At 36.1% G+C, this 27146-nt stretch overlaps 1 protein-coding gene across 3 annotated transcripts in view; it reads left to right on the top strand.

The window, feature by feature from the left end:
- Positions 1 to 26627, top strand: part of LOC149813903 (ARM repeat superfamily protein) — a 44874-nt gene extending 18247 nt beyond the window's left edge. For 2 of the 3 annotated variants that reach the window (XM_089991697.1, XM_089991699.1), the window contains 26 exons: positions 1671 to 1810; positions 1934 to 2041; positions 5172 to 5352; positions 5899 to 6002; positions 6100 to 6252; positions 6402 to 6558; positions 8870 to 9021; positions 9186 to 9267; positions 9361 to 9535; positions 12010 to 12085; positions 12271 to 12411; positions 12550 to 12618; positions 12703 to 12804; positions 12934 to 13023; positions 17421 to 17620; positions 17752 to 17935; positions 18079 to 18261; positions 18593 to 18688; positions 18798 to 18865; positions 18952 to 19291; positions 23110 to 23325; positions 23443 to 24105; positions 24223 to 24632; positions 25013 to 25271; positions 25413 to 25583; positions 25982 to 26627. In XM_089991697.1, coding sequence (XP_089847823.1) covers positions 1671 to 1810; positions 1934 to 2041; positions 5172 to 5352; positions 5899 to 6002; positions 6100 to 6252; positions 6402 to 6558; positions 8870 to 9021; positions 9186 to 9267; positions 9361 to 9535; positions 12010 to 12085; positions 12271 to 12411; positions 12550 to 12618; positions 12703 to 12804; positions 12934 to 13023; positions 17421 to 17620; positions 17752 to 17935; positions 18079 to 18261; positions 18593 to 18688; positions 18798 to 18865; positions 18952 to 19291; positions 23110 to 23325; positions 23443 to 24105; positions 24223 to 24632; positions 25013 to 25271; positions 25413 to 25583; positions 25982 to 26212 — 4751 coding nt within the window. In that variant the 3' untranslated portion in view covers positions 26213 to 26627. The remainder of the gene's footprint in view (positions 1 to 1670; positions 1811 to 1933; positions 2042 to 5171; positions 5353 to 5898; positions 6003 to 6099; positions 6253 to 6401; positions 6559 to 8869; positions 9022 to 9185; positions 9268 to 9360; positions 9536 to 12009; positions 12086 to 12270; positions 12412 to 12549; positions 12619 to 12702; positions 12805 to 12933; positions 13024 to 17420; positions 17621 to 17751; positions 17936 to 18078; positions 18262 to 18592; positions 18689 to 18797; positions 18866 to 18951; positions 19292 to 23109; positions 23326 to 23442; positions 24106 to 24222; positions 24633 to 25012; positions 25272 to 25412; positions 25584 to 25981) is intronic. The other variant, XM_089991698.1, reaches the window with a different exon arrangement.
- The last annotated feature ends 519 nt before the right edge of the window (positions 26628 to 27146 follow it).

The following is a 27146-nucleotide window of genomic DNA, read 5'->3' on the forward strand; positions in this document are numbered from 1 at the left end:
GAATTTCTTTTTCCTTTTTCGGGTCGCTTGCTACTGCTACGTTTTTAAGTTACTAGTAACTTCCAGTAGTTTTGTTGTCATGAAAAAAATGCTAAGCTCCATCTTTTTGTAGTAATGTCGGTGTGCAATATTTCACCATTTTGTAAGCCATGCCTGCTGGTCAGTCTGCTTAAAAGATTTTCAGCCATTCTGCTGCTGGATAGTTATCTGAATATTGAATGAAAGGTGTGTTTGTGTGTACGTGTGAGTGTGCACATGCGGGGTGTGTGCATGCATGCAAGATTTTTGTGGGGTGCATGTGCCTTTTTCCCCCTAATGAGTGAAAAGTTCTAACGAACTTTGATTATAAAACACTGATCTAACTTTTAGGTGTGATTTACTATTGCACCATCACCTCACAATCTATATTACAAACATGTGTAAAATGTCACTTTTAATACAAAAAAATTACAAAAAGTACAGATATGTCATTGGTATGTTTTCTTTTCTCTCTCACATGCAAGTGTTTAGGGAATTCCACATGGAAAAGGATTATTGGAAGATATATGGAGGAAAATCTCTTAGTAGATACCCTCTTATATCTCATGAGTCATGAGAGAATACTTCATGATATGATTTTTTTGCAGAGAACCTTGTTTATGTTTGTCTTAATGTACCGATATCACCAATATTTTGAAAATAGTGACAAAATCAGTGATTTAAGGTCAGGCAATATTATAGGCAATCTATTGCGATATTTTCAAAATATCAGCAAAACTCAAAATATTGTGATATTATCACAATTTTTTTGGGAAAAGACTCATTTTTTATATTTTAAGTTTACAATTTTTTTGTTTATTTTATATTTTAAAACCTTTTAAAACTTCTTTTTATATATTTTTGCAACGAAAATAATGCAAAACTTATTATTTTCTTCTTGTTATTATTATTTATGTTTTTTTTATTTTTTAAACTCCTGATGTTTTCCCAAAAAACCAACTTGAATATCTATTCGAGAAAAACCCTCGGCAAGGAATTACCTAGAATGATATAGGTGACTATGGTTTGTCTCTTTCAGCACTGTCCCTATTGTACGCTAGTATTTTTTTTTGGCAAACAGGATTTTGAACTTTGGTGACCATGGTCAGTTCTTCCTCTGAGGTTGTCATTAAGTTGCAATGCCTATTTTGTAGGCCTTTTCTCTCAAACCATGGATTTGAGATCATATTCTTTGTAAAGTAAAATATCATCATTTTTTGTTGTTTTTCTAGCATAGATTAGTTTTGGGATGAAGGCGTAGTTGTTGTTGTTATTCTAGCATAGATTAGATGTTGTAAAGATATTGTCTTATTAGTCATTTATGTGAAACTCTGAATTGTATCAATTTGTACTGGGAAAATTTTGAATAATTACTGAAAAGTAATTAAACTCAAAACAAGAGAAAATCAATCAACTTCTCTCCTACCTGATGGGTTAAATTTAGGTTCGACATGCTAATCCACTTTGCTTTTCTATTGATATTCATATAGTCACACCTTGGTTGTGATGAGTTGTCAGTCACATCTTGTTTATGACATGCAGGTTTGGTGTTTTTGGTTGTTTAGATTTCTATTATATCTGTTAGAAAGCATAACCACAGTTGAGCACTCTCACTGTTTTGGAAAGTTACGTTTGTGTTCTTTTTGTTTTAGGTACTACGCCTTTCAACTCCATTGCATATGACATTGCTGTGGCTTGCCTTACCCTTGGGTTAAATGTGCTGAAAGAACATCAATCCACCCATAAAGAGATCACCATGATGTTTTTTCCTTTGCTTTTGGTTCTTCCTAAGGTTCTTCCCTTTACTTTTCTTTTTATTGTATTTAATTTTATATCTGATCGTTGTTTTTATTGTTGGTGGCAATGGTGTTTCACTATTGTTATAATTTGCGTATATTCCATTTTGCCTTTGTAGGCATGGAGGTTGAATTTGAGGGCCTTGGAGTTGGCTAAGGAGGTGAACTGGCCATTGTATAAGCATCTGTTAGATACCAATAATTTTGAGTCTACAAAGGATAGAAAGGTATTGCTTAACAAACTTGAATGCATTTTCTTTGAATTGCAAGAGTCCGAGTAATAATGCTTTGCTGCCTTTTGAAATCGATCTTTTATTTGTTAACATCATTTGCGTTACTTGTGTTGCTCTCTACCAGCGTTATAAAAAACGCTCCTTGAAGCCCAAACGGCACTCCTCGCCTTGATGCGCAAAAAATTTTTTTTCTGTACAAGATTTCTGAGACATAATCAACAAGAATACACAATTACTTAAATTGGCAAAACAATTTATAGGATTTCCAACTATCTATACAAAGAAGCTACTGCATAGAAAGAAAACAGAGCCTGCAGGAACTGAATGCTCTATTCTGTCTGTGGGTATACTCTTGCTCCCACTTGTAGCACTCTTTTTTTGCACTATATTTTGTCTCAAGTGGAGATGACTTTCTGTCATGCTTTAAGGGGATTCCAAACAAAATTCTTTTCTGAACTTAGGAGATTAGTTGCCATGTGATCACAAATATCCAGGTCTAGCACAATTATTAATTAACATTGTGCAGTGGGTAAAATTAAACAATAAAACAAGAGTCAAAACTGAAATCAGAAAGATATAAATCATCATAGAGTGCATCTCAATGGCCTCTAGTCTGAACTAACATATAAATCAGAAAGACATAAACCATCAAAGAAACACGCCTATGCTTGAGAAAATGATACATCATGCATGTGGAAAAGATATTTCAAGAGTCCAAGTGAAATATCTTTTTTTAGAATAATCTCATATATTTTATCTTTTGTAGGTTAATCTCATATATTTTCTAGTTATTTCAGTTATGTTATCAGTTTCTTAGTATATTTTAACTTTTGTTGGCTAATCTTATATATTTTCAAGTTATGTAATCAGTTTTTTAGTTACTTTTATATGTTAATCTCATATTTTTTAGAATAATCTCATACATTTTAACTTTTGTAGGTTAATCTCATATATTTTTCAGTTATGTAATCAGTTTCTTAGTATACTTTAACTTTTGTTGGTTAATCTCATATATTTTTCAGTTATGTAATCAGTTTTTAGTTACTTTTATATGTTAGTCTTATATTTTTAAATACTTATTTGAGATTTTCTATTTCTTATTGTTTGTTATTTCATCAATAAAGCATTTCTTTATTTATTTGTATTTTTAGATATTTTTTAAAAGTTTTCAATTTTTTTTTGAGGCTTGCACCTCACCTCAGTTTTGGTGGAGCGCCTCGCTATGCCTCAATGCTTTTCACAACACTGCTCTCTACTAACAAGTGTTTTCAATCTTCAAATCTGTGTGCATGTATGATATATGCTGTAGGTCATGGGATACAACAGTTTCTTTTGAGATTTTAATTTAGAATTGTACATGGGGCACAATGTTAGAGTTGTTAAAAAATGTCATAGTTGCATATTTTGAATGATACTGACCTTTTTTGTGACAAATGTAAAGAATTGGTGAATGGAGTTCCCATGAATCTTATTTCAAGGGTTATGAAATATTCTAGAAAGCTCTGACCTGAAAAGTTCAGACAACCACAAACCATATACTCTTCTCTTCAACTTGTAACTTTGCTTCAACTGAACATGGACATCGATGAAAAAATTGCTTCCATCTTGCTGGCACACATACATTGGCTAAGATTTTGTTGGATTTGGGGTGAAAATCTTGTAAATAAAGTGGGACTGTTTAAAACATAGAGATATTGAGGAGTGCTCTCCCTGGGATTAGATATGGCCCCTTCGTGTAAATGATCCTTCTGAAAAATGGCCTTATAGCATGTCAACTTTCAGTCTTTTGTTGGACACTCCAGGACACTTCATGGACACAGACAAATCAGTGTCGGACACAATCAACGCTGTTTCATAAACTTTATCTATATTCCTTTGCGATCTTATTTACTCATTGTTTATTCACTTGCATTCTTTTTCTTTTAAAAATTGTCAACAATATATTTTCAGCTCAGTTTTATTATTTGATGGTTTTAGTTATAGTGATTTGAAATTGGTGATATACGTAGACGTACATATGTCTATGTGTATGTCTGTGGCTGTGTGTCAGTGTCCTAATTTTTAAGAATTGTCATGTCGTACCAAACATACCTGCATTGTGTCTTGTTTCCATATCCATATCCATGTGACACAGATTATACGTTGTCCTTAATATAGTTTCCATTTATATATGGGTTGCTATGCTAATAGTCCACCTTCTATGCAAGGCCTACATTCAGACCTCCCTTTTTACCATTACCGAAAACCTATTTTAGTTGCATATTTTGGGGAATTCTTGCGCCTCAAAGATAGTGTCAGGAATCACAGCCTGTGGAATCTCAATATTTGTGTCTGTTGGCACATACAAGACGTTGGAGCTTTTAGTGTACATATGGCAGCTGCAGAGAACCAAAAGTCAGAAGTATCAGCGTGAACATGGGTATGTTTCGGCACTCATGTTACATAGATCAAATGCAACAGGACTAAGGCTGAGAAACAAGCCACACCACTCGTAAAGAGCTCCTTCAAACTCTTAAGATACGCTTGGCAAGCTGATATAAACTCATTCGATAGTAAGAAATATATTTTACATATTTTTTTGTAATCTTATTTCTTCCAGTTCTAAAAATTATATTTTTTAGATAAAAAAACTAGCTCAAACTTGGCTCATTATGAGTTCAAACTCGGCTTGGCTTGCCACAAGAACGAGCCAAGCTTGAACACCATTTAGCTTGTTTACCAGCCCTAAACAGGACACAGTTTTCTTCTCTCTTTCTCTCATTATTTTATGCGATTATATTCTTTTTTGACATTCACATTTGATTTTTGTTGCCTAGAGCCCTACACTATGCCTCTAATTCTGTACTTGTGTGCAACGTGTTTGCATTCTAACCTGCTATAAGGCATGGACGAAGTGCCTGAAGCATTATAAGGAGTTCATATAGATCTCTAAATAAGAAAACATCACTTAGTTGCAATTGGATTTAAATAAGTGATGGTTTTAGTGAATTCAATAGGTAGCTGCTGTGAAAGTGTTTGTCTCTGAATTTGCATTTAACTTCTGCCAATTCATTTGTTTTGGCCTGTTTTATTCCTTTTCGGGGGATTTAATCTGCAAGAGTTGATTGCGGCTTTTTCTTTTCAGACATTTGAAACAACTCTTCTATCTTCTGTCAATGAGGAGACTATTAAAGCTTTATCCCAGAGTATTGCAAAACATCCTGGGAAATACATTCCTTGGTTGGTTGAGTGCTGTAGGGTTTCTGAGCTGTCAAAGCCATTTGTTCTCTTGATTATGCTGAAATCTTTTATGATGCAAAAGGAAGGTATTTTCTCTTATTAACTATTGAAAATAAATTGAGATACTTTTGTCCTTGTTCATTGCACTGTCCTTGTCATCACCTGTATGAAATTGTTTTAGTTCCGCAATTGCATAAGCTCAATATTGTTTAATATATTGTTCTTTCTTATTCATGTTTACCTTTACTTTTAGATTGGTTGTAAAATAATGTGCATGTAAATTCACCTTTGATGCTTGGTCATGATTGATTGTGTAATGTATTTGCATCTCTCTTCAAGTCATATGTCAATCACATGTCCATGGTGTGTCCAGCCGTGTTTGATACTGACTGTTAAAGTTCCTAGAAATGTCGTTGTAACACAGATTTAAATTTACAATACATATAAGTATTACAACCAGAGGTAGTTAGAGTTGTTTACGGTTTAGATTTAAGAAAATGTAGTGTTATAGGTCCATCTGAGAAGAGGATTATTCTGGGCTGTTTCTTTGCTTGTATGCCTGCTGTCATCTTTGTCATTATCTTTTTAAAATATATTTCAATTCACCCTGCTAACTTACATACTTTTTCTAGCTACAAAAACTGGCAACTTCGTGAGTCTATTTGAGGCCTGTTTTCCTGTTCTGAAATCTGAGTGGCTTAGTATGGAGTGCAAAGGTGTTACGCTTGCTAAAGAGGTTTTCTTCCTAAAAATTATTGATGATGCTTGTTCTTCATGATTATTGCTGATGTCTTGTAAGTGTGACCCCATGTCTGCATTTTGACTCATTGCAGTTCAAGTTGGAAGAGCTGGATAATATTTTCTCTGACTTCAATATTTATAGGCAAATTGAATCTAAATCTGAAGCAGTGAATGCAAGTCTTATCTTTTCTATCTGTTGGGTTCTTTGGGACACAATCTCCAGGAGGGTGCGTGAAGATGATATGGTGAACATATTAGTTTTTTGTATTTCTTTTCCTTTTGACATTCTTGTACAGGATGTTTGTATTATTGTAATCTTTGATAACATTGCTTGAGGATCTTGTTGACTGAGTAGCATTTTTGTTTTGTTACTTTTACATTTTAAAATTTACAGGCTGACAAACAGTTGTGTGCTCGCATGTTTGAGGACCTTTTTGTTTGGTTTGCTACATCTGCATCCAAGCATTTGTTCAGGAAACATCTGCATTTGCTTGTTATGAGTTGCAGTGGCCTTCCTATTTCATTCCTGTCCAAATTTTATTCCGATGATGGTAAGCGGACTTTGCCTCTTCTAACTCCTTAGCTATGTATACATGTGTGTGTATTAGTAGGTCTTAAACAGTCTTATCTCCTAAACTGGCCTAAACAGATTCAAAGGGTGTTTATTTAATTTGAACTTACAGATGTATTTTCTACAGTTAGCAGAAAACATGGATTAGATTAGGTATTTTTCATGTTTAGATGCTTTTGTAGGGAGATAAAAAAGCAACATCTCATATCGGTATATTGCACTAAAATTTGTGGAAACAGAAAATAAATTTCTGGTTAAATTATTCCACTCAAAGTTTGGTTTTAGGTAAATGAGCATTGATAAACACTTCTACAGGTTTGGATTACAAAAACACCTGCAACTGCTTCTTAAATGTGTTTCGGATGTATGTATATGCCATATGGAGGGTAAACAGTAACAAAGTCGCTTAAATTGTAGATGTGCACTTTGTTTATCTGGAACGTAATACAGATGGTTGTTTGCATTAATAGCTACTTATTTTTTGAATTAATTTCTCGATGTTAGTTACCTGGTTGGTGTGATTTTGGTGTAGACTTATCTTATGTAACATAAGTGTGCTTATTATAAGAAAGAAATGAGTTTTTTTGGGGGGTTTGGGTATTTTTTGTGAAGGGGAGGGGGGGGGGGTGTGTGGAGGAATGATGCGGGCCAGCAAGTACTTCACCCAATTCCTCCCCCTTTTTTATTTAATTTATAATTTTCTTTATCTAAATATAAATATATGCTTTGAACAATAGGAATGGATATCAAGAAAGGAATACTGGATCTATGGTGTGAATCAGGGATTCTCCCGATTTTTGATATGTTTTGTTTTTAGTTGCCGGCGCTTGCGTGCCAAGAAAACATGATCATGGAACATCAGGGTTCAGAAAGTCCTTGCTTTCAGATGTCCTTTGCACATGCCAGTCTTTTTATATATTATTGGAAATTCATATGAAAGACTTATAATTATAAGTTAACAATGCTGTGGCTGGACAGAAATTTGGTGTACAGTTTTTCCTTTATTCAGGAGGACATATTCACATAAATGATGGATTTTTGCAAATAGTGACATTGATGGGCATTGTTTTGGAGATTGAAAATTGTACACTTGTTTCTGAACGTTCTTGGTTTTCACTTGTCTTGATCTTGTCATGGCAGTGAATACCTTTGTTATTTTCTGCTTGAAAGTAATACATATGCAACTGAATTTGGCTTTTCAGCTTTCTTTTGTCTAATCTAAAAATCGGGGATTCCATAATTTCCTTTCAGCACCTAGGATATATCTACAACTGCTTCAATGATCTCTACCATGGCTTTAGATATCTGCCGGTATTTTCTTGGAATGGAAGGTGACAGTTTTTGCTGTCCAATCTTGTGAGGGATTGTGCATCCTTTACGGCCACAAGCAGGGACAGTGGCAGTAGGTAGACACAATAGTTTAATTGTTTAGTTTACTTTTTGTTTGTATTTTACCACTAACTGTTAGAGAATTTTGAGTATAGATAGGACAAAACTGAAAGAAGAAATTAGTAAAATTGGATTTTTATAATAATAAATAATTGTTATATTATGATATTATCATGCAAGTTCGACTTGCAGAAAATTGTTACAAATTGGAATTGTCTTGATCTTGTTGTAGTTAGTATCTCTGTCCAGAGCATCATAATAACATCACAATATTTTGGAAGAGAAAATCATTTATGAAAGTGGTCTTTCGCAAGTAAACTGCAAGCTCAAGCGGTAGAAATCACATTATGGTGTGTTCTCTTTGTTTGCCTTGAATCCTTCTTTTTGCTCCTTCCTTTGTGTTGGAGATAATTTTTGCTTTTGTCTCCCACAAATGTGTGGTTGGGTTGAGCATATAGCTGGAACATGCAAAGTGGCTCTATATTAACCGTATATTAACAGAGGACTCTTGGTTCGAGTCCCACCATGGGTCATTAGTTTGAAGCTCATCCATCTTCCAGTTATCCTTGTTTAACTCTTAGTGCATTCTGAAGTTTTAAATTACTACTGTGCCAGTTGGTTCATGAGATCTTGTGTCAGTGACTGCTAATGTTTAAGCTGTTTTCTTTGCACATTGCTTCATCCACTCACAAGGTTTATATCTCCTTATTTGCTGTCTTCTTCACTGAATAAGTGATATTTATGGCAAGTGGGCTTTGCAACTCTCCTTTCAAGTGGCATGCTTAAGAGTGCCATTTTGATAGTTTATTATCTTGATAATGAACAATAAATTTGATTGATTGTGAAGTAACAGTTATCTGAGTGACTGAATGATGATATCTAGAGCACAATCTTTCTTGCAGGATTTCCGGTGTCAGTGAAAGTTGAAAGCCTTCATTTACTTGCCACTCTTTCATCTGTTTGGGCATCATCTGCCGAGATTCTGATCGAGAAAGTTGTAGAGCTCCTACTTGGATTTCCTTCAGTTTTTCTGCCACTATCTAGTTCTGAGCAGGTTTGGATCTGGTCTCTTGTTGCTTCTAATTTTTTATTTTGTTCTGCTTATCTTTAGGGCAGTATTAATTGGTGATATACCTGTAGCATTTTTTTTAGGTGTGTGTGTTTCCCATGTACTTTTTATCTATTTTCTGAAAGGTAGGCCTTTGTTTGCATGTTCAGGCAGTAAGGGTTGCTGCAGTTGAGTGTATAAAAGGGCTTTACAATCTATGGTGCCATAAATCTACTTCATCCAAACAAAATGGTGTGTTACATGTCATTTATGTCAAGATCTTTGCTTGCCATTTTTTTCTTTTCTTCACAGAATTAGCTATAACATAATTATTTATAACTGCAGGAAATACAAGTATGTTGGATGATCGAATTTTCTTGCAGTCATATGGGGAATTTCTTGAGCTGATAGTGCAACAAAAGAAGATGATATCTCTGGACCCAAATTTCTTTTTGTTATTTCTGGAGTCTTTGCTAACTTCTAGAGCAGATCTTCTCATGCCACAAAATCTTGATAAGAGGTCTGATTTCTAGTTAGCACAATGCTTGCTGGCAATTGAATATTATCGTAATTAGGTGGTTTCAGATTTTACTTCTAACATTTTATTTTTTTCCTGTGAGAGGGAGAAAAATGTCATTAGCGATTTGAAATAGATTAAATCAGTACAACTTCAATGGTGAAAAGACATCATCAGCCTATTAGAGAAAAAAAAGGCTGAGCAGAGGCTTAAGCCACAACAAGTCAGCCATTGGCCATTTTGCACAGACTCACAAAAATATATCATTTATAATGAGCTTGTGAATGAGAGTTGCATTAGAAAAACCCTCCTTGAACATTCTATTGTTGTTCCAGCCCAAGTAGCCCACCAAGCATTTCCATATGAATATCCATCATTTTTTCCCTTTCATGCGGATTTGACCCAAAAATGGATTTGGTAAAAATTTTCTGGGAAGCCGAAGGGTCATTGTTCCATTCTCGCCAGTTTTTGGTGTTTTAAACCGGGGAAAGAGCCCCTGTGCCACCATTTTTGTCCTATGTTTCTTTTGCAGCAGGGATTTACAGACCAAAATGCGAGATTCAAAAAAGAAAAAGAATTGTGGAAAGGGTTTTTCATTGCATACCTTATTTCAAGGCAAAATAAGGATGCAGTCGGCATTGTCGAATCGGACGTCCTTCCACTCGATGATGCCATGAATTTTGAAAATCTCCAAAAAATCTTGAAAAATGGTAGTCAGCGGAACTGGTTCTTTATAGCAAAAATTCTAATGAACTCCCAAAGAGTTTTTTTTTTATTCGTCCCAGGGCTGACGACAATTGATCCTGACTGAGTATCGTTAACCGTTTTCTAGTTTGGTATCAGTGGTACGGGTCACATGACCTGGTTCGCTAACGACACATTAGTTTGTCATTAGCACTTTTAGTTTAGATTTTGCATTTTTGGGGTCAAAAGACCCAGATCCGCTAACAACACGTCTTTTCAGGAATTGTCGTTAGCAGATGAAGAATTGTCATTAAAAACTCTTCATTTGTTGTTAACAACTCTTCATTTGTCGTTAGTGTTTCTTTACTTCTGAGGCCTCTGAACCATTTCCAGGACCCCCAGAATGCGAAATTTTATGCACTCATGTCTGTTATCTGGTTTTGTGGATTCCTTGTGTATTTGAGATAGTTGGCTAACTAATTTAGATCTAAATGGACCAGATCTGAATGATTTTGTTGTGTAGATTTTCTTTATTTTCACGTGTTGCCTAGCTTGACACCTGAATCTTTCTTTGAGGATTGATGCCAGTCTTTTTGCTGTCTGATATTACAATGAGAAACGGTATTGGAAATATTGTTGGTTCTGTGTATTATGCAGCAATCGACTGTAAAGGATCATGACACCCTCAACTTTAGGAAGTCCTTCCTTCCTATTCATCTTCTTAGCAAATTGTCCTGAATGAAATATATTTATCAAGATTGTGGTGATTTCAGGTGTTGTGTGCTTTATTTGGACTTGATATGTCTTTTTTTTTGTTATGATTTGCTGCTGGCTGCTCATTGGTGTCACTGAAGTATACAATTAGCATGTTGATCTTTCATGTATCATATACTTCCAATTTAGCAGTAAATTTACACTTTTTTACTTGCAACAATACAAATTCAAGTTATAACTTTTCTACATTTTAAGAGATTCTACCTACCATTTTCTTTATCTTGTTGATTCTGTTTTTCTTGTTTATCTCAAGGGTTATCTGTTGTCTTGCCCGTACACTTTGTTTATGATTTTCTCTGTCCTAGAAGCATGGGTGTTGTTACATTGAGCCTCTTGAGAAATATTCTAAAATTTCAAATGGCTAAATAAAAAAATGAATATCATATTCTCCCTTTCTAATAAATTTTTTCTTTTTCTTTGAAAAGAACCTTACTTTTGTTTTATGTGGAAGGTAAGGTGGTTAGAACTTAGAACTTGTCTAGTTTCTGATTGTTACTACTAGGTAGTCATTGATTTGTAATGGACAACACGAGGAACTTAGCTTTCAACAAGTGTGTGATGCTTGTGTAATTTGATAAATTTACGTTTCTAGTACATGCTATGAATTCATAGTTTGCCTTTCAATGATATGATTGCTTTTTCTGCATTTAATGGGTAGATGTCTGGATGATGAAGGATTTACAGTGTAAGGTTGGCACTTATTTTAAACCTATTTGTTGATTTGAATCTATGTTTACCCATTTCACAGCCACAGGAAGCATGCTTCCAAGAGCCTGAGAACCATGATTTATTTCATGGGGGATCTGACTGTATTATCACGATGTACATCTCCACTTTTTGAATTTTTTTATATTTGGCCTTTGGGTTAGTTGTTACACCACACATATTTTCAAAGTTTTGAGGTACTTGCAAAAATGTATTGACTGTCTAATGTTTAAAGTTATTGGCATTCAAACATGTCTTAGTACTTATACTGAAGTATGTTTATTTGGAGAAGTATAATCTTTTTTGTTCCCCAGGTTTGATCAGGATAAGAAGGCAGAGATCATACTTTTCATCTTGAGTTTTGCATTAAGATTGCCACATCATGGAAAGGTTGTGGCTCCAGTTCCTGTAAACTTTATGTTAGCTTTAATAAGTGGTTATAAATGATTTTGCATTCCTCACCCCTCTCTTTCATCTTAATTGCAACAAATTCTGCTGTTAGGATAGTGTTATAAATCTTGCCCTATTATGTTAATACATATTTTTGAATGAGTAAAATTTACATGTTATTTCAGCTTGTATTACTGTCGATGCTTAAGGCAGTCGGTAACAGTTTGTTGTTTGTTGAGGAGACAAAACAATTGTTATCTGATCTTCTTAGTCATGAGCATAAGCTGTCAGAAACTGAAACTGAGATCTTGTGTGTATTGCTGGAGGTATTGCTTTCCTTTTATTTGTTTTTTTTTCTTGCAGTTCCTTTTTTAGTTTTGATTGTGGGTCTCGGCAACTTGCTAATTTAACATGATGTATTGTTCTCCTCCTCCTCCTTTTCCTCCTCCTCTTGGTGGTACCAGAGTTTGGCATCCTCCCCTTCCCCTTCTGATGGAGATTTTATTAGTGACAATATTTTCAAAGCCTTACAAGTGAGTTTGCTTTAATTCACTTGTTTCTTCCTTGTATACCAGCTTTGCAGCTATTTTGGTTTTTAAGCTTGTGTCAGCCTACAGGTAGACAGCACTTCCAAAGACCTTGCCATTACAAAGCCATGTCTAGCTGTTTTGCAGAGTCTTACTTCTGAATTTTATGATGGTTTGAGGACTGAAATACAGGTGTGCTTTCATGCTGTTTTTTGGGAGAATTTCAAGCTATATTTAGGTTATGCACTATAATTTTGCTTTTCTTGGTGACTTCATCTATGTTTGTAGAATCCTAGCTGACTCTCTCTTGTATCATAACAGGATGGATTGTTCCAACGCCTTGTTGTCCTTGCTCGGAATGATAACGCTGACATACAGAGAGCAGCAAAAGACCTTCTCATGAAAATACATGTGTGTTTGAAGCTACCCCTGTCCCATTTTTCGTACTTCTCTTTTTTCTATGTTATATTGTCATTTTGGACTTTTGTTTGTGATATTTTTCAATAGGGCACTTTTATGTGTGTTTTCCCTTTGCACCTCGTGGGGATTGATATAGAATGGTGGCCACATTAGTGTCTTTCTGGTTTGACAATATTTCTTCTGGCTAGCTTTTGATGTTAGTGGTGGTTGTGAATGTGAGAGCTTGATACTTGTGGGCACTATGTTTAATATATATGCATTATGGTTGGTGGTAAATAGTGAAAAAAATAACAATGCACTTTGTATTTCTTTTTCTTGTGCCCGTTAGCATGCTTATTTAGTACTAATATCTTCCTTTTGATGTATGTTGAGGCTATAGCATGCTTCTTTATTGACAAAATTAAAGAAGATGCCTAATTTATTGTATTGAATAGTAACCACGTGAGTAGGGTTACTGTATCCAATCACCTCAGTTTTCTGTTTTTTCTAAAAAAGAGCAGACCTGATCTTGTGTTAAGTCAGCTGACTATGGTTTGGACCAAAAAGACGGGCTAAAATTCACTTTGCATTTTTCTTAATACTTCTTAAAGATGGATAAATGACATCATTGTGCAAAATATTGATACAGCTATCTCTTTTTTTTAATGACATGCAATGTATTATGGTATACATGCCATTTACACACTTGTTTTAGACTTTCTTATTGAGGGAAGATGCTCCCGTCACAGAAGTAGCTATAGGAGGATTCTATGGAGATAAGCAAGAGTTAGGTAGTTAAGAAAGTTATCTATATGTAGATATTAAATATATCAATTATTAATAAAAAACAGCTAAATTATAGATAATTTTCAACTTAAAGAGTGCATGTATTATTATATGTGAGTTGTTATGTGCATGTGTGTGGCCCGTTTGTAATAACAGGCTGTTCTCTAATTATCTTTAAAAGGTATTATGAGTTTTTCAAATTAATGGAAGGACAAAAAAGAGTCACAACCTTGGCAGGTGCTTGCGATGAATTAAAAATAGTTAGGTGGTTATATGTAAACAAAAGTCAGGCGGTTTATTTTGTTGTAATTTGCTCTTTATTTTTGTGTATCTTTGGCTTGTGAAACTGTGATTCACTTTGACTGGAAAGTGGTAGTTTCCCATGCTAAAAGTTGAATAAATATGTGGTATCCACTCCTCCAACTGGATGGGAATCGGTTTCTGGTCAAAGGGCAATACATGCAACTTTAATTCCTATGGAAGTCTTTTGTATAGAAATTGGCTAAAACCCATAAGCGTTCTTTCTTTTGGTTATTCCTTCCCTCTCTGTTTCCTACTTCTGATGATCTCTCTCTTATCACAATGTTGCCCTTACATCCCGATTGCTTTATTTAAAAAACAATGGAAAAATCACAATAGTACCATGAATAAGGATTCCTGCCTGAAGAAGAAAAAAAAATGAATTTCTATTAATTGTTTAAACTTGTGGAAATATGCTCCCTTGGCGAAAATGAATGTAAGGATGCTCCCTTCGTTGAAATATGCAAAAGTCCTCTCTTGCACAAGGGATGACCTCCAAATTGCCACAAAGCTTAAAAGACTTTCAAGCATGTAACGTTTGATGAATACATGGCTTTTCTTTCTACCAAAGCTATTTGATGATGAAAATCATGCCAAGGTGAACATGATATAAAAGCATTCTTCATTATTGGGGCAACAAAAGCATAATTGCTGAAGTTCTTGATGAAGAATCTGATGTCAGACATGTTCATAGCAATTTAGGAGAAGAATTTAAGCATTTTTTATAAAGATAACACACCATCATCACAAAATAATTAAGCTAGAATTTCAGGCACTAAAGTTGATATAAAAACGGTATATAAATAGCTGAAAGTTTATTTGAGCAGAGCAAAACAAGCTGGAATGCCTGGTAATGATAATTGGAGTACATCATGAATGAACAATCTGAAAAGCACTCTCAGGTTGCAGATATATCAATAATGCTTCTGTTCTTCTTGTCAGTAAGAGGTCTAATTGAGAAAGGCATCCAGTAGAAGGATGGGTACCACATGAAGGATTCACCCATGAATACCAGGTCTGTCTTAGTAAAGTACTGAATGGAGAACCGGATACATACTTAGAAGCTGTGAAAGATAGGAGATGGGGTGGACGCTTTGCAAGAGGAGATATGGCCATGCATATTTATAAAACTTGGGAGATCGTAAAATGAACAATGAACCAGAACATGGTCGAATGCAAATGTGTTTGTAAAATAAAGTGTAAATGTAACTGGAGTATTGAAAGATATAAGGTGTGTTTAGTAGGCAAAGGATTTGATCAGCAGAATGTATTGGATTATCAACAGACTTTTAGTCATGTCTGTTCTAGACGGTATTATCTTTGCCTTTGATGCATGGTTGGGTTTTCATCAACTTGGTGTAAGAAGTGTATATGGAATAACCTGTTCGGTTCCTTGAAGGCGATTCATGTAAATTTGTGTGCAAACTCAATCTAAATTTTTTGTATGGCTTGAAACAAGCATCATGAATGTGGCTTCAAGGCTTTTATGACGTGTTATGAGAGGAGCAACAATCATCATTTTTTTATCAATCAAAGCAAGGACACAATAGTTATCATACTTCCATATGTTGATGACATGATCATTATAGGAAGTTCAATGTCGTCGATAAGTGATATGCATTAAAGATTTTACATAAAGGACTTTAGAGAATTATTATATTTCCTTGGCATTGAAATTGATAGAAAGGAGATACGAATGTCTCAAGAAAAGTATGAGGACTTTACAAGTTTAACATGGCTAGTTGCAAGCTTGTCAAAGGATCAATAGCTCATGGCCTCATATAGTTTAAAATTGATCCCAAAAAGCATGTAACACAATCAGTCATTGGATACTCGGATGCTGATTGGGCATGAGATCCTGATACTAAGAGATGGTTGTCAGGATATTGCATACTGTTCGGAAGAAATTTCATATTGTGGATGAGTAGAAAAGGGAAAAGTGTGGCAAATGTTGTAATAATAGAAGTGCATTGCACTAACCTCGAACCTGATCTTTCATAATAAATCAAAGTGCTTTCAAATAGATGAACGTTTTGCAAGGGAGAGCTTTGAGTTTGAAGCAAAACTCATTGATTCAGAATTGCAGATTGCAACATCCTCACAAGGGGATTATTGAGTGCCAGGCATCATCTCTTGAAGATAAGTTCTACATGTTTAAACACAATGTGCAACTTGAGGGCAAGGTTATTTCAGTTTTTTAAGTTATAAGAATGACAGGAGTAATTATTATTGACTGTAATTATAATGGTCAACCCTCATGGGACATAAATTGTACTCTAAGGGAAAATGATGCCCTCATGATTAAAATCCTAAGTGTGGTTATGTAAAATCATTACAAATACTGGAATAGAGTTCTTCCATTCCAGAGGATTGAGGCCATTGCTGTTTTCTCTCTTCTCTTTCTCGCCTACTCTTCGTTTCACATTTGCTATGTTGCAGGCCAGTTAGAAGGTATTTCTACCATCTTGATTTGTGCTTTTATTCCATAACATGACAATATAAGAATTGAATGAGAATCAACATGGAACACAAATAAAAACTAAAATAAAAATAACTATTCTTAAATTTCATGTTTTTTTACTGTAAAAATTAAATTTTTAACAAAATCTAAAAATGATGATTGCTGATTTAGAGAAAGCACATGGAAGTGAGTGAGAAGTGTGGGAGGAAACACATAAAAAAGTATGAAAAGTAGCGTGAGAAAACATATAAGAAGAATAGATGAATAGTGTGAATATCATAAGAGAAGCGTGGGTGAATCAAGATTCCTATCAAGTTTCGGAAGCGAGGAGTATCGCACTTCCAAAGCGAGTTTCCAGGAAGTGGGCTTCCCACTTATGTAAGAAGCTTCCGGTAACTCTGGTTTATATGCATGTATGCATTCTCTTGACAGTATGCAGATTGACAGTTAAATAGATAGACATGCAAATGGTTACATAGGTAGACACTTTTGGAGTGGAAATGTGTGGGAAGAGGGGGTATACATTGCCTGTTCTGCTACATCATGTAACGAATTTCTGTTCACATTGTTTGATGACGAGGAAAACCCTAGGTGGGGCCCCATGACCACGTGCGTTACGTGGCCCCACCTCTGAAAGCTATGGACACACCTGTGTGCCAGTGGGGTTTGATCCGGTGCCTTCATCTCAGCACCCTCACAACCACCCACTGGCCATGAGGGTGACCCCATGATGTTGAATTTCTGTTCACATTTAACCTGAATTTTACATGTGCATGTTTCTGCATTGACAACCGTATTTACTTATGGTCAGTTTAATCAGATTACTTTTTAACTATTTTTTTTAATGCTTTATGTGTATCAGGTCAGTAGCCTCACTATACTCAAACATCTTGATCTTGTTGCTGCTCAAAATTACATTGGGGTTAAATCTCCCATTACATCCAAAAAACCAAAGCTACAAAAACATCAAGGACTTGACATGTTTACCAATGAGGGAGGGATACTACACTTTCTGTTCTCTCTGCTTGATGTTTTGTTATTAAAGAAAGATTTGGAAAGCAGGTTGGTTTATGTGAATACATTTGTAATATTAAATTCCTGGAAAGCATTATTTGACATTGAGGTAGTCATGTTCTCGTGTTTTTTGTCTTTCATAAATTGGAAACTGAAACTTTGAATATTTGTTTTTGTAGGCCTGCTCTTATTGAAGCTCTTATTAAGCTTCTCTACAAGACTTTGGATAGTGAATGGATTTCTGGACTTGCTCCAATGGATGTTTCCCCACCAAGGAAGGACTTAATACATTACCTTCAACAAGCAATTTTATCTGTTCTAGAGGACACTGCTGCTTCTTTGCTTTCCAACCGTCCTTTAGAGGTGATGGTGTTATTCCTGAATTTGAAATTTAGATTCAGTTTAAATACTCTCTGCAATAATTTCCTTTCTGCTTTTTAATTTGATGTATTTATTTGATAGATATTCATGTCTGTGCTGTTTCCTTTTTACTCCTTGTTAACCAGAAATCCATTCCAATGAAAGTAAACATGGATCTGTTAATTCAATTCATGCATCACGTGGAGGATTATACGGCTCGCAATCAAGTATTTTCATTGATAACATCTCTCACGAAGTTGGACGCCAGTCAGGTCTTGGATCATATAATTGACATATGTATGGTAGCTGGTGAATCTACCATCAGGCAGGTTGGTTATTTCTTCATTCAGACCTGAGTTTGATTGTTTCTCTCTTATCCTATTGTTCATAAGAAGTTTGTTTGCGTTCTGTTAACTGGTTTTCTGCTATTCCATGCTTTCTTTTTTCAACATGTTATGCAACTAAGAATGTTCATGGTTATTATAATATTCAAGCAGTGCATTTTGACTGAATTTTTTGGATTTTAGTTTTTTTAAGACATGATGATCACCATTGCAATTAGAAATTGATGCTTCTGTTCCATGGATTGATGGGTACTGGAGATTAAATGCCTTTTTCTTTGGGATTCATTGTAATTGTCTTTTCTTTTGCATGTTGAAGGACGATCGTCATTCTCAACATGTTTTTGAGAACCTGATTTGCACTCTGGTTCCTTGCTGGCTATCTAGTTTGCGCAGTGCAGAGAAGCTTCTTCAGGTAAGGGCATGTCTTCAGTGTGTTGTTATGTGCCTAGGATTTTTTTTTTGAAATTGTTTTATGTGCATGTTGGTCTACATTTAGCATTGATATGGATTTGGGTGTATAGATTTTCATTGAAGTGCTGCCCCGAGTGTCTGAGAGTCGAAGAATCACTCTCATAACTTGCCTATTGAGGTAATTATGCTCACTAATGTTCAACATGTTGCTTAAGTGGTTTAGGTGATCAATTTTTTACTGGCTTAACGGCCTTTTTGCTGCAGAGCATTGGGTGAAAGCGATAGTCTGGGTTTGCTGCTTGTTCTTCTCTTTCGGACATTGGTCCAGAGGACGAGCAAATCTTTTCCTGCACAGAATGCGTCCAGTCCATTTATGGTAGAATCAGAATGGGAGTATCTTTTTGCTAATCAGATTTGTGTGCAATATCCATGCACGACATGGCTTCCATCATTTATCAACTTTTTAGATGAGATGAGAATAGGTGATTCTAGCCTTCAGAATGCAACTGAATTACAAATTGCCATGAGATTCATCCTTTACAAACTAGAAGATACAGAACTGATGTTCAGGCTAGAAGCTGGCCATGATATTGATAACCTTCAGGTAATAGTTCTGAATGTTTTGACTATTATGTCAGCTCTCCATCGTTATAGTTTTTCTGTTTTATTGGCCGTATGTTCTCTCCAATGTGGGTTTTTCCTCTGCAATCCATATTGGAAATATGCTCCCTCATTCACCTATAAATCATTAAGTGCTTGATGAGCTTAAAAAGAAAAAAAATTGTAATCTCCATCAAGGAAATTTTTTTTTTCATAATTTGCAGTATGTTTTTGCTCCTTGGACAGGGTATACTTTGCAATTATTATACATATCATTATTCCCTCTGCATTCAGCAAGAAACCATTAAACACATGGTGAGTTCAGAAGGAAAAAACATCAACTGTGATCTCCATCGAGGACGATAAAGCACTTCATAAGTTGCACAATCTTTGCTCGTTGTGCAAGATTGTACTTTGCAACATTTACTTATACCGTTCTTTCATGAGCACAGGACTGTAATCATAGAAAGTTTGTTAGTTATCATTTTCCATTTTCAGGCCATGTCATCATCTTTTCGTTTTGTGCTTTTGAAATGAAATTGATCATTTCAGCTGTAAGATCTTTCTTGATTGCTGAATTCTGGAGAATTCCGTACCTTGTTTGTTTTCTCATTTTGGTTCTTGAAAACAGCTATGTGCTTAATCCTATTAGGCTGTGACGATAGTCACAAATATCAGTTTTGGCTATATCTCAGCAAGGCAAATCTTGCAATTATATAGATTTGTTTGATAAATCTTAAGTAAACCTTCACACTTAATTTAAAAATATATATAAAAATAGAAGAAATAAGAAAGAAAATAATTGGTTTAGATAATAAAATACACATGTATAGAATATAACAAAATAAATAAGTAAAAAATATAAAAGAAAGAAGAAAAAACATATTTAAGATATAGAAAAGAAAAGTGAAGGTAACTAAAAATATCTTAATATTATCACAACAGTATCACTATAAAATTATTTTTGAAAATATCACGATATTTTACCTCTTAAGTCATTTTCTCCGAAAAAGGATTTATAAAGCCTATATTTTCATTTCATTGACAATATATGACTATGGCTATAACTCAAAGTGCCAGTAGATCCTGTCCTGTCCTGAGGCATGTGGTTCAGTAGGTCAAGAAGTGCCTCCTACCATCTACTGTAATACTGAACCGCCATAAGTTACAGTGGTAGTATGGTACACACCTATGTCACATGGATACGGCTGCAGATACAGGGATTCGGCCATTTTTGTGAGGTTTCCAATATGATTTGTATGTAAAAGTATACAGAACAACAATCAAAACGGAGTATCCGTGTGACATGTTTACTGTGTTCTAACTCAAAAAGCAAAAACTAACCTTTGGACCATGTTTACTGTGATCTGTTTACTATTTTATGTGTTAAAGTTGACTCCAACATGATGTTTTGGACCATTTTTAAACCATCCTTTTACTGTCTCTTTCTTTACATACATATACATTGCATATATAATGTTTGTGTATGTATGTAGAGAGAGAGAGGGAGAGAGAGTGCAAGTAAACCCATGGGTGATATATGGTGTGTGCATGCGGGCAGGCGGGCGTGTGTCTGTTGTTTACCTATGAAGTTCTTAGGTGGAGCTTGAGCTTGTCCCTTATACATCTAGTGATACGGCCTTGCTAGATCCACGCATGACTAGGGTGTGCTCGGTTTGTCCAAGTCTTGAGCCCCTGGCTAGTTTGACCTTCATGTTGTTTTGCATTTGCATTTGCATTTGCATTTCATGTAAATTTTCATGAATTCCATTAGAACAAGGAATTAAGGATGTGATGGATTGTTTGGGTCTTAGGTTCATGCCTAAAATGGATCTCAACCCAAGATCCAACTCATGGGTTTAAAAACCTCCGTTGGCACCAAAATTGGGATATGCTTGAGAAATGAAATAAATCGAATTCCTTCTTGAACACTCGTCTCTTCTTCTTCCTAGTTCTTCTATCTTGAACCTCTCTTCTCCTAATTCTCTCATTGAGATCTGAAAACTCAAATCTGAGTTGAGCTCACGTGTGCTCCTCACTCATTGAGTTGAGCTCTAAAGAGTGCTCCTCATTTAGCCGACCCTACTGATTTGCATTTCCGATGACTTCAGCCCAATTCACGGTAGATCAGAATTTGATTGGTTGATCAGAGGCCTAATTCCCAAAGACTCCGACCACTTCTCTCGGCATTTAAGGTGTCATTTGAAAGATTGAAATGTTAGTTTTCGATTGGAACTGGTTGCAATTGTTCCATTTTCCGGCGAGCAACACTGTTTTCTGTTGAGCTGTAGAGAACTACCCTGTTGCTGTGCACAGCGAGCTGTGCCAACTTTGGAGGCCAATTCCGGCCAATCCACCCGTGCTTAGGGGCTGATTTTTGGTCCTCAGACACTTAGGTGTATGTAGATGGGAATGAACAAAGGTGCACCGGTGGAATTTTCAGAGATTGGGCGCAATTGGCTGATTTTCAGGAAAACCGCATGTTGTGACAATTCTGCAGTGGTGCACAATCTTGATTTTGGGCCTGTTTTGCATTTGAATATCTCAAGATTTGCTCTTGCGTTTTGGCCCATTTTTTGTGTGTTTGTTGACTGTTATACAGTGAGTCTCTATTCCAAATTGCGCCGTAAAATTGTTTGTAGTTTGGGAGATACGGCTCTGCTAAGTTGGGTGCAGAAACAGTGTTTTCCTTGTGTATTCTGTTTGTATTGTGTTTTGTAAGTGTTCAATCTTTGTTATTTGAGTGCATTTCGGGTTGTAACCCTGCCAATTGTGGCTAAGGGAGATCAGAGGGTCTATAATTGGGGCAATTGTGAGTGTTTGATGCTTAAGAGCACTAAGGTGAACCGGAATTGAAGGATGAACTGTGTGCAGGAGCTTGGGCTAGAGTCACATGGGTGCGGGTACAGGTGCGACACGGGTGCGGAGCAATTTCAAAATTTTTGGATACGGGGACACGGCTATGTATATATATAACAATAATAAGATTGTAAATTTTAAAGCAATAAGTTGACCGGTCAAAGTTGACAATATATATATATATATATATATATATATATATATATATATATGGACAAAAATAGACTCGGTCAAAGTTGACCGAGTTTAAAATTAATTTTAATAAATGGACAAAAATAGACTCGGTCAAAGTTGACCGACTCCAAAATGTGGACGGACTTGGCCCCAGCGTGTTGACCGAGTCCGACACTTCGTTTACCGTGTCCGATGCCGCACCCGTGTTGGTTACGGGCGACGCCGGTGCGTCGACCTTTTAGCCGAGTCCGTGTGACTTAGGCTAGAGACCACTTACCCATCGGCTAAGGGGGACTTGGACTCTACTTTGGCTTCAAAGTTTGAGGATCCTAATAGGGCTGTAGCATCTAGTGACTAGTGAGGAAGCTCGCGGAGCTCTTTTTAATCGAGAGCTGTGCCTCTCATGAGAGGCTTGACTGATTGCTCACCCTTTGTGGTACTTATGTATTTGTAATTCATCATTTCATTCTTATTGATATTTCTAATGCTTATCAAACTTGTACTCTTATTGGGCTTTAGCTGAAAGAATCACATAATTCAAGGATTGCATGAACTTTGTATTATTTTCTTCTGATAGGCAAAGGAAAGTTTTAAGATGTTCATGTACTTGCAAATTTATATAAATAAAAAACATAAAAATTATTATACATGAGCTGTGCTATTATTTTACATAATTGTACTGTCCTGTTGATGTGTAGGCTTGCAGTTTATAATTTACATTACTTTTCTTTTTTTCCACAAATACATTTAGTGTGGTGCTGGTTTCTGTTATAATGTATTATGCTGCAGGGAGTGTTCAGTTCACTCATGGAGCATGTGGTTTTGCTCTCACAAACTTCGGAGCTCAGAATGAAGCAACTAAGGGTTCCTACATCATTTAGAAAAGAATTGAGGGAACCTGCTCATTTTCTTTTGAAGGCCCTTATTGTGCGTATGGTTCCTTCGGCATTTTTTGTGGGCATCACAACGTTATTGCAGCATGCAGAAGGAAATGTAAGAAAGAAGGTAAGCCATCTATGATTGTTTTCTCTTTGTTTTGTTTTGTTGTTTAAGAATTTTATGATGCAGTCGTACATATTTATTTCTGCATCTTTATCTTTATGGGTTTTCATTTGTATCCAGGCTCTTGGTTTGTTGTGTGAATATCTGAAAGGTGATGATATGGCTTTGAAGAAGCTTAAGATGCAAAAGCAAGCAAGTAAATATTTGAATACTTCTGATCCCAAAATGAATGAATATTTTGATAAGATGAGTCGAGAAGTTATTCAGTTGGTGGATGGTCCAAGTGATATTCCGGTTAAGCTGGCAACTGTTTCAGCAATGGAAGTTCTGGCTGAGAAGTATCCATGTAGTGCTTCCACTTTATTGTCTTGCCTTACCTCTGTGTCAAAGCTGATTGATTCCGAAAACATGGCTCTCTCTTCTGCCTGTCTAAGAAGCTCAGGTGCTCTGATCAACAAGCTTGGTGTTGGTGCATTACCATTGCTTCCTGTAGTTGTGAAACAAGTTCTAAAAAGAGCTCATGACATTCTTGCACATGCGGTTGACACACTCAGAGGGAGCAATACTTGGTCTCTGAGTGAAACTTCTTACAGGGGTTCTCTTCTTTTATCTGTTCTTATGACATTGGAGGCACTTGTGGACAGACTCGGTGGTTTTTTAAATCCATATCTTGAGGATATAGTTCAACTATTAGTACTAAATCAAGAGTTCATATCTGAGTCAGACCATAAGATAAAGCTAAAAGCTTCTACAGTCCGGAGCCTTCTCTCTGAAAAGATCTCTGTATGCCAAGAACCTTTCTTCCCATCTGTTTTTTGTATCTTTCCTATATACTGTGTTTTCTTGTGGCAAATGTGTTACAAATCACCAATTATCTTAAATATGTTTCATGTTTTCCAGGTTCGTCTGATTCTTGTGCCATTGTTGAAAATATATCCTATGGCTGTCAAGTGTGGGGAGCTTAGTTTGTCAATAGCTTTTGAGATGATTTCTTCTGTAATCAGTAAAATGGACAGAGCATCTGTGGGTTCTTACCATGCAAAAATATTTGAGCAATGCTTGGTAGCACTTGATCTTCGTCGCCAATGTCCTGTATCCATAAAAAATATTAACATGGTGGAAGAAAGTGTTAGCAATGCGATGGTAATTTTGACTATGAAACTTACCGAGGGTCTGTTTAAGCCTCTCTTTAGTAAGAGCCTGGAGTGGGCAGATTCTGAATTGGATGAAGTTCATACTACTAGAACAAAAAATATAGATCGGAATATTGCCTTCTACAAGTTGGTGAATAAACTTGCTGAACGACACAGGTGAGCTGCTCTTGATGTGGTGTTTTTCCAATCTTGCTTTCTGCAAAATGAGTCTCCATCTCCAGCGACTTTGGCCAACCTACAATTGGTTCAGATCACTGGTTTTTAATAACAAAATTTTCTCATTCACTTCTAATCATCAGAGAAAATACTCCATGTTTAGATGAAGCAAGTAGCATGTGTTAGGTTCATATTTGATCTGCCTTGAGGTTGTGTGCCTTGGCTGATATGCTTAGTCAAGCTGAGTTTTAGGATTTGTCTAGTCCCTTGAGTCAATTTTATTGTATTTTAGATCTGTAAGCTTTCACGATGCATCAGATGGTGGTATATTCTGCTGCCTAGATGCTGGTTTTTGATGTGCCTTCTGATGGTTACTGCAGATCTCTTTTTGTGCCCTACTTCAAGTATTTGACTGAGAGTTGCATATACCATCTAACCGACGTTGAGGGGCAGTGCTCCATTTCAGCAACCCAAAATCGAAAGAAGAGTAAACTCAGAGACTCTGATCAAAATATGGGGGAGAAGCAGCCACTTTCAGCTAGCCAGTGGCATCTAAGGGCTTTGGTTGTCTCATCCTTGTATAAATGTTTCCTTTATGATACAGGCAATCTAAAATTTCTGGACTCTTCTAATTTTCAGGCAAGTGCCTCGATGGTTATGTTCTGCACATTCTAAACTTGAAAACATGAATTTTGTCTCTGTTACTTGTAGCAGTACTGCCAAGTGCCAACAGTATTGGAGCTTTCCATCTGATCATACTTTCTTTTAAATCTCATGCAGGTCCTTTTGAAGCCTATAGTTTCTCAACTTGTGGTAGTCCCACCAGCATTGTTGGACGAGACTGCAGTAATACCTGCTGTTGAAGAAGTCGATGATCTATTGGTTTCCTGCCTAGGGCAAATGGCCATGACAGCTGGAACAGACCTCTTATGGAAACCCCTCAATCATGAGGTGAGTGCTTTACTGTTTTGTGGTTCAAAGCTCACATCCATACACACCTCATTTGTGCAAATGTTTGTATATGTCATGCAACTGTGGATATGTAGAGAAAAATTTCAGGTGAAGAATGATTGTGTGTTTTCAGCATGATAACATCATCAGTAGTTGAACATGAACAAAAGTATTAGATTGAAAACAACAGCATTGCAAATTTGTAATTGATGTTTTGAAATGCTAGTCTGTCATAACCTTCTGCATAATGTTCACTTTAATCCTGTCTTTTCTTTCCTTAGTCCTTGTGCAAAAAAAAGTTTCTTCACTGCAAAAGTTAGCCCAATGCAAAGCCCCTTCTTAAACCCATCCAAGATGGTGCATAAATGCTCGTGTCAGAATAATGAATTGTTTCTCAGGTCTTGATGCAAACACGGAACGAGAAGATCCGACCACGAATTCTTGGCCTTAGGGTGGTGAAGAACTTGCTTGATAAACTCAAAGAGGAGTATTTGGTTTTCCTGCCTGAAACAATCCCGTTCCTTGGTGAACTTCTTGAAGATGCTGAGCTCCAAGTTAAATCCCTGGCCCAGGATATCCTCCTTGAGATGGAGAGTCTTAGTGGCGAGAACCTTCGGCAGTATCTCTGAGTTCATCTTTATCACTATAATCTATTATTCTTTAATATGGTTTATGCAACGCCCTGATCTACATGTGGGGAGCTGATCTGGTGCATGTGCAAGGCTGTATCAGCAGATTTTTGCTTGCTCACCTCAATAAGATTAGTGATTCTCGTCTGGCGTCTGCCTCTTGAATTTTGTAAGGTGTAGGTTTTTTAGCTGCAGACACATCATGGACCGGCGCTCTAAGATGTATTATTTGAATTTTGTAGGGTGTAGATTTTTGGTTGCAGTTAGTGTGTCAGACTATTCTCACTAAGATGCATTATTGCGGTTTAAAAAATTATATATATGCAAGGTGTTGTAGTTATTTAAGTTATACATTATGTTAAAACGGCGATCTAGCATCCGCCGTAGTGAATGATAATTTTGCCACATTTTCCACACTATCTTTTCCCTGGATTTTTTTTTTCAATCTGACATTGCTTTGGCCAAGTTTTTTTCTGATTATTTCCTGCTACCTTTGCTTGGCTGCACATCTGCCTCCCATGTAGCCGCATCTTCTTCCACTGTTCATTGATGAATAACAGGGAAAAACCGGAGTCACTGGTTCAGTGGAACGGGAGGTCTTTGTTGAAAGATTTGCGGTTGAAATTTGCCTAATTTTTCCTTGTTATGTTTGTAAGCTGACAGTTTCAATGCAAATTCTATAATATCAGCCAGAAGCTTGGCTACATGGATCCTTGCATACACTGTTACCTGAGATTTTGCAAAAATGTTGGCTACAGTTGTGACTGGTAAATGCACTGTTCATGCTCAACTGATTTAGGCTGAGCCCCAGCTTGAGTATATCAAGAGCCAAACCTCTGAATATATTGGAAACAGCAAGACTTGAACACTGGACTTCCTCCAAGTTTCTAATATGTTAGACGCATGATACATATACATTTTTTTCTGAACCGTG

Source organism: Nuphar pumila, chromosome 16 (assembly GCF_984573655.1).
Source record: "Nuphar pumila chromosome 16, dmNupPumi1.hap1.1, whole genome shotgun sequence".
Lineage (NCBI taxonomy): Eukaryota > Viridiplantae > Streptophyta > Magnoliopsida > Nymphaeales > Nymphaeaceae > Nuphar > Nuphar pumila.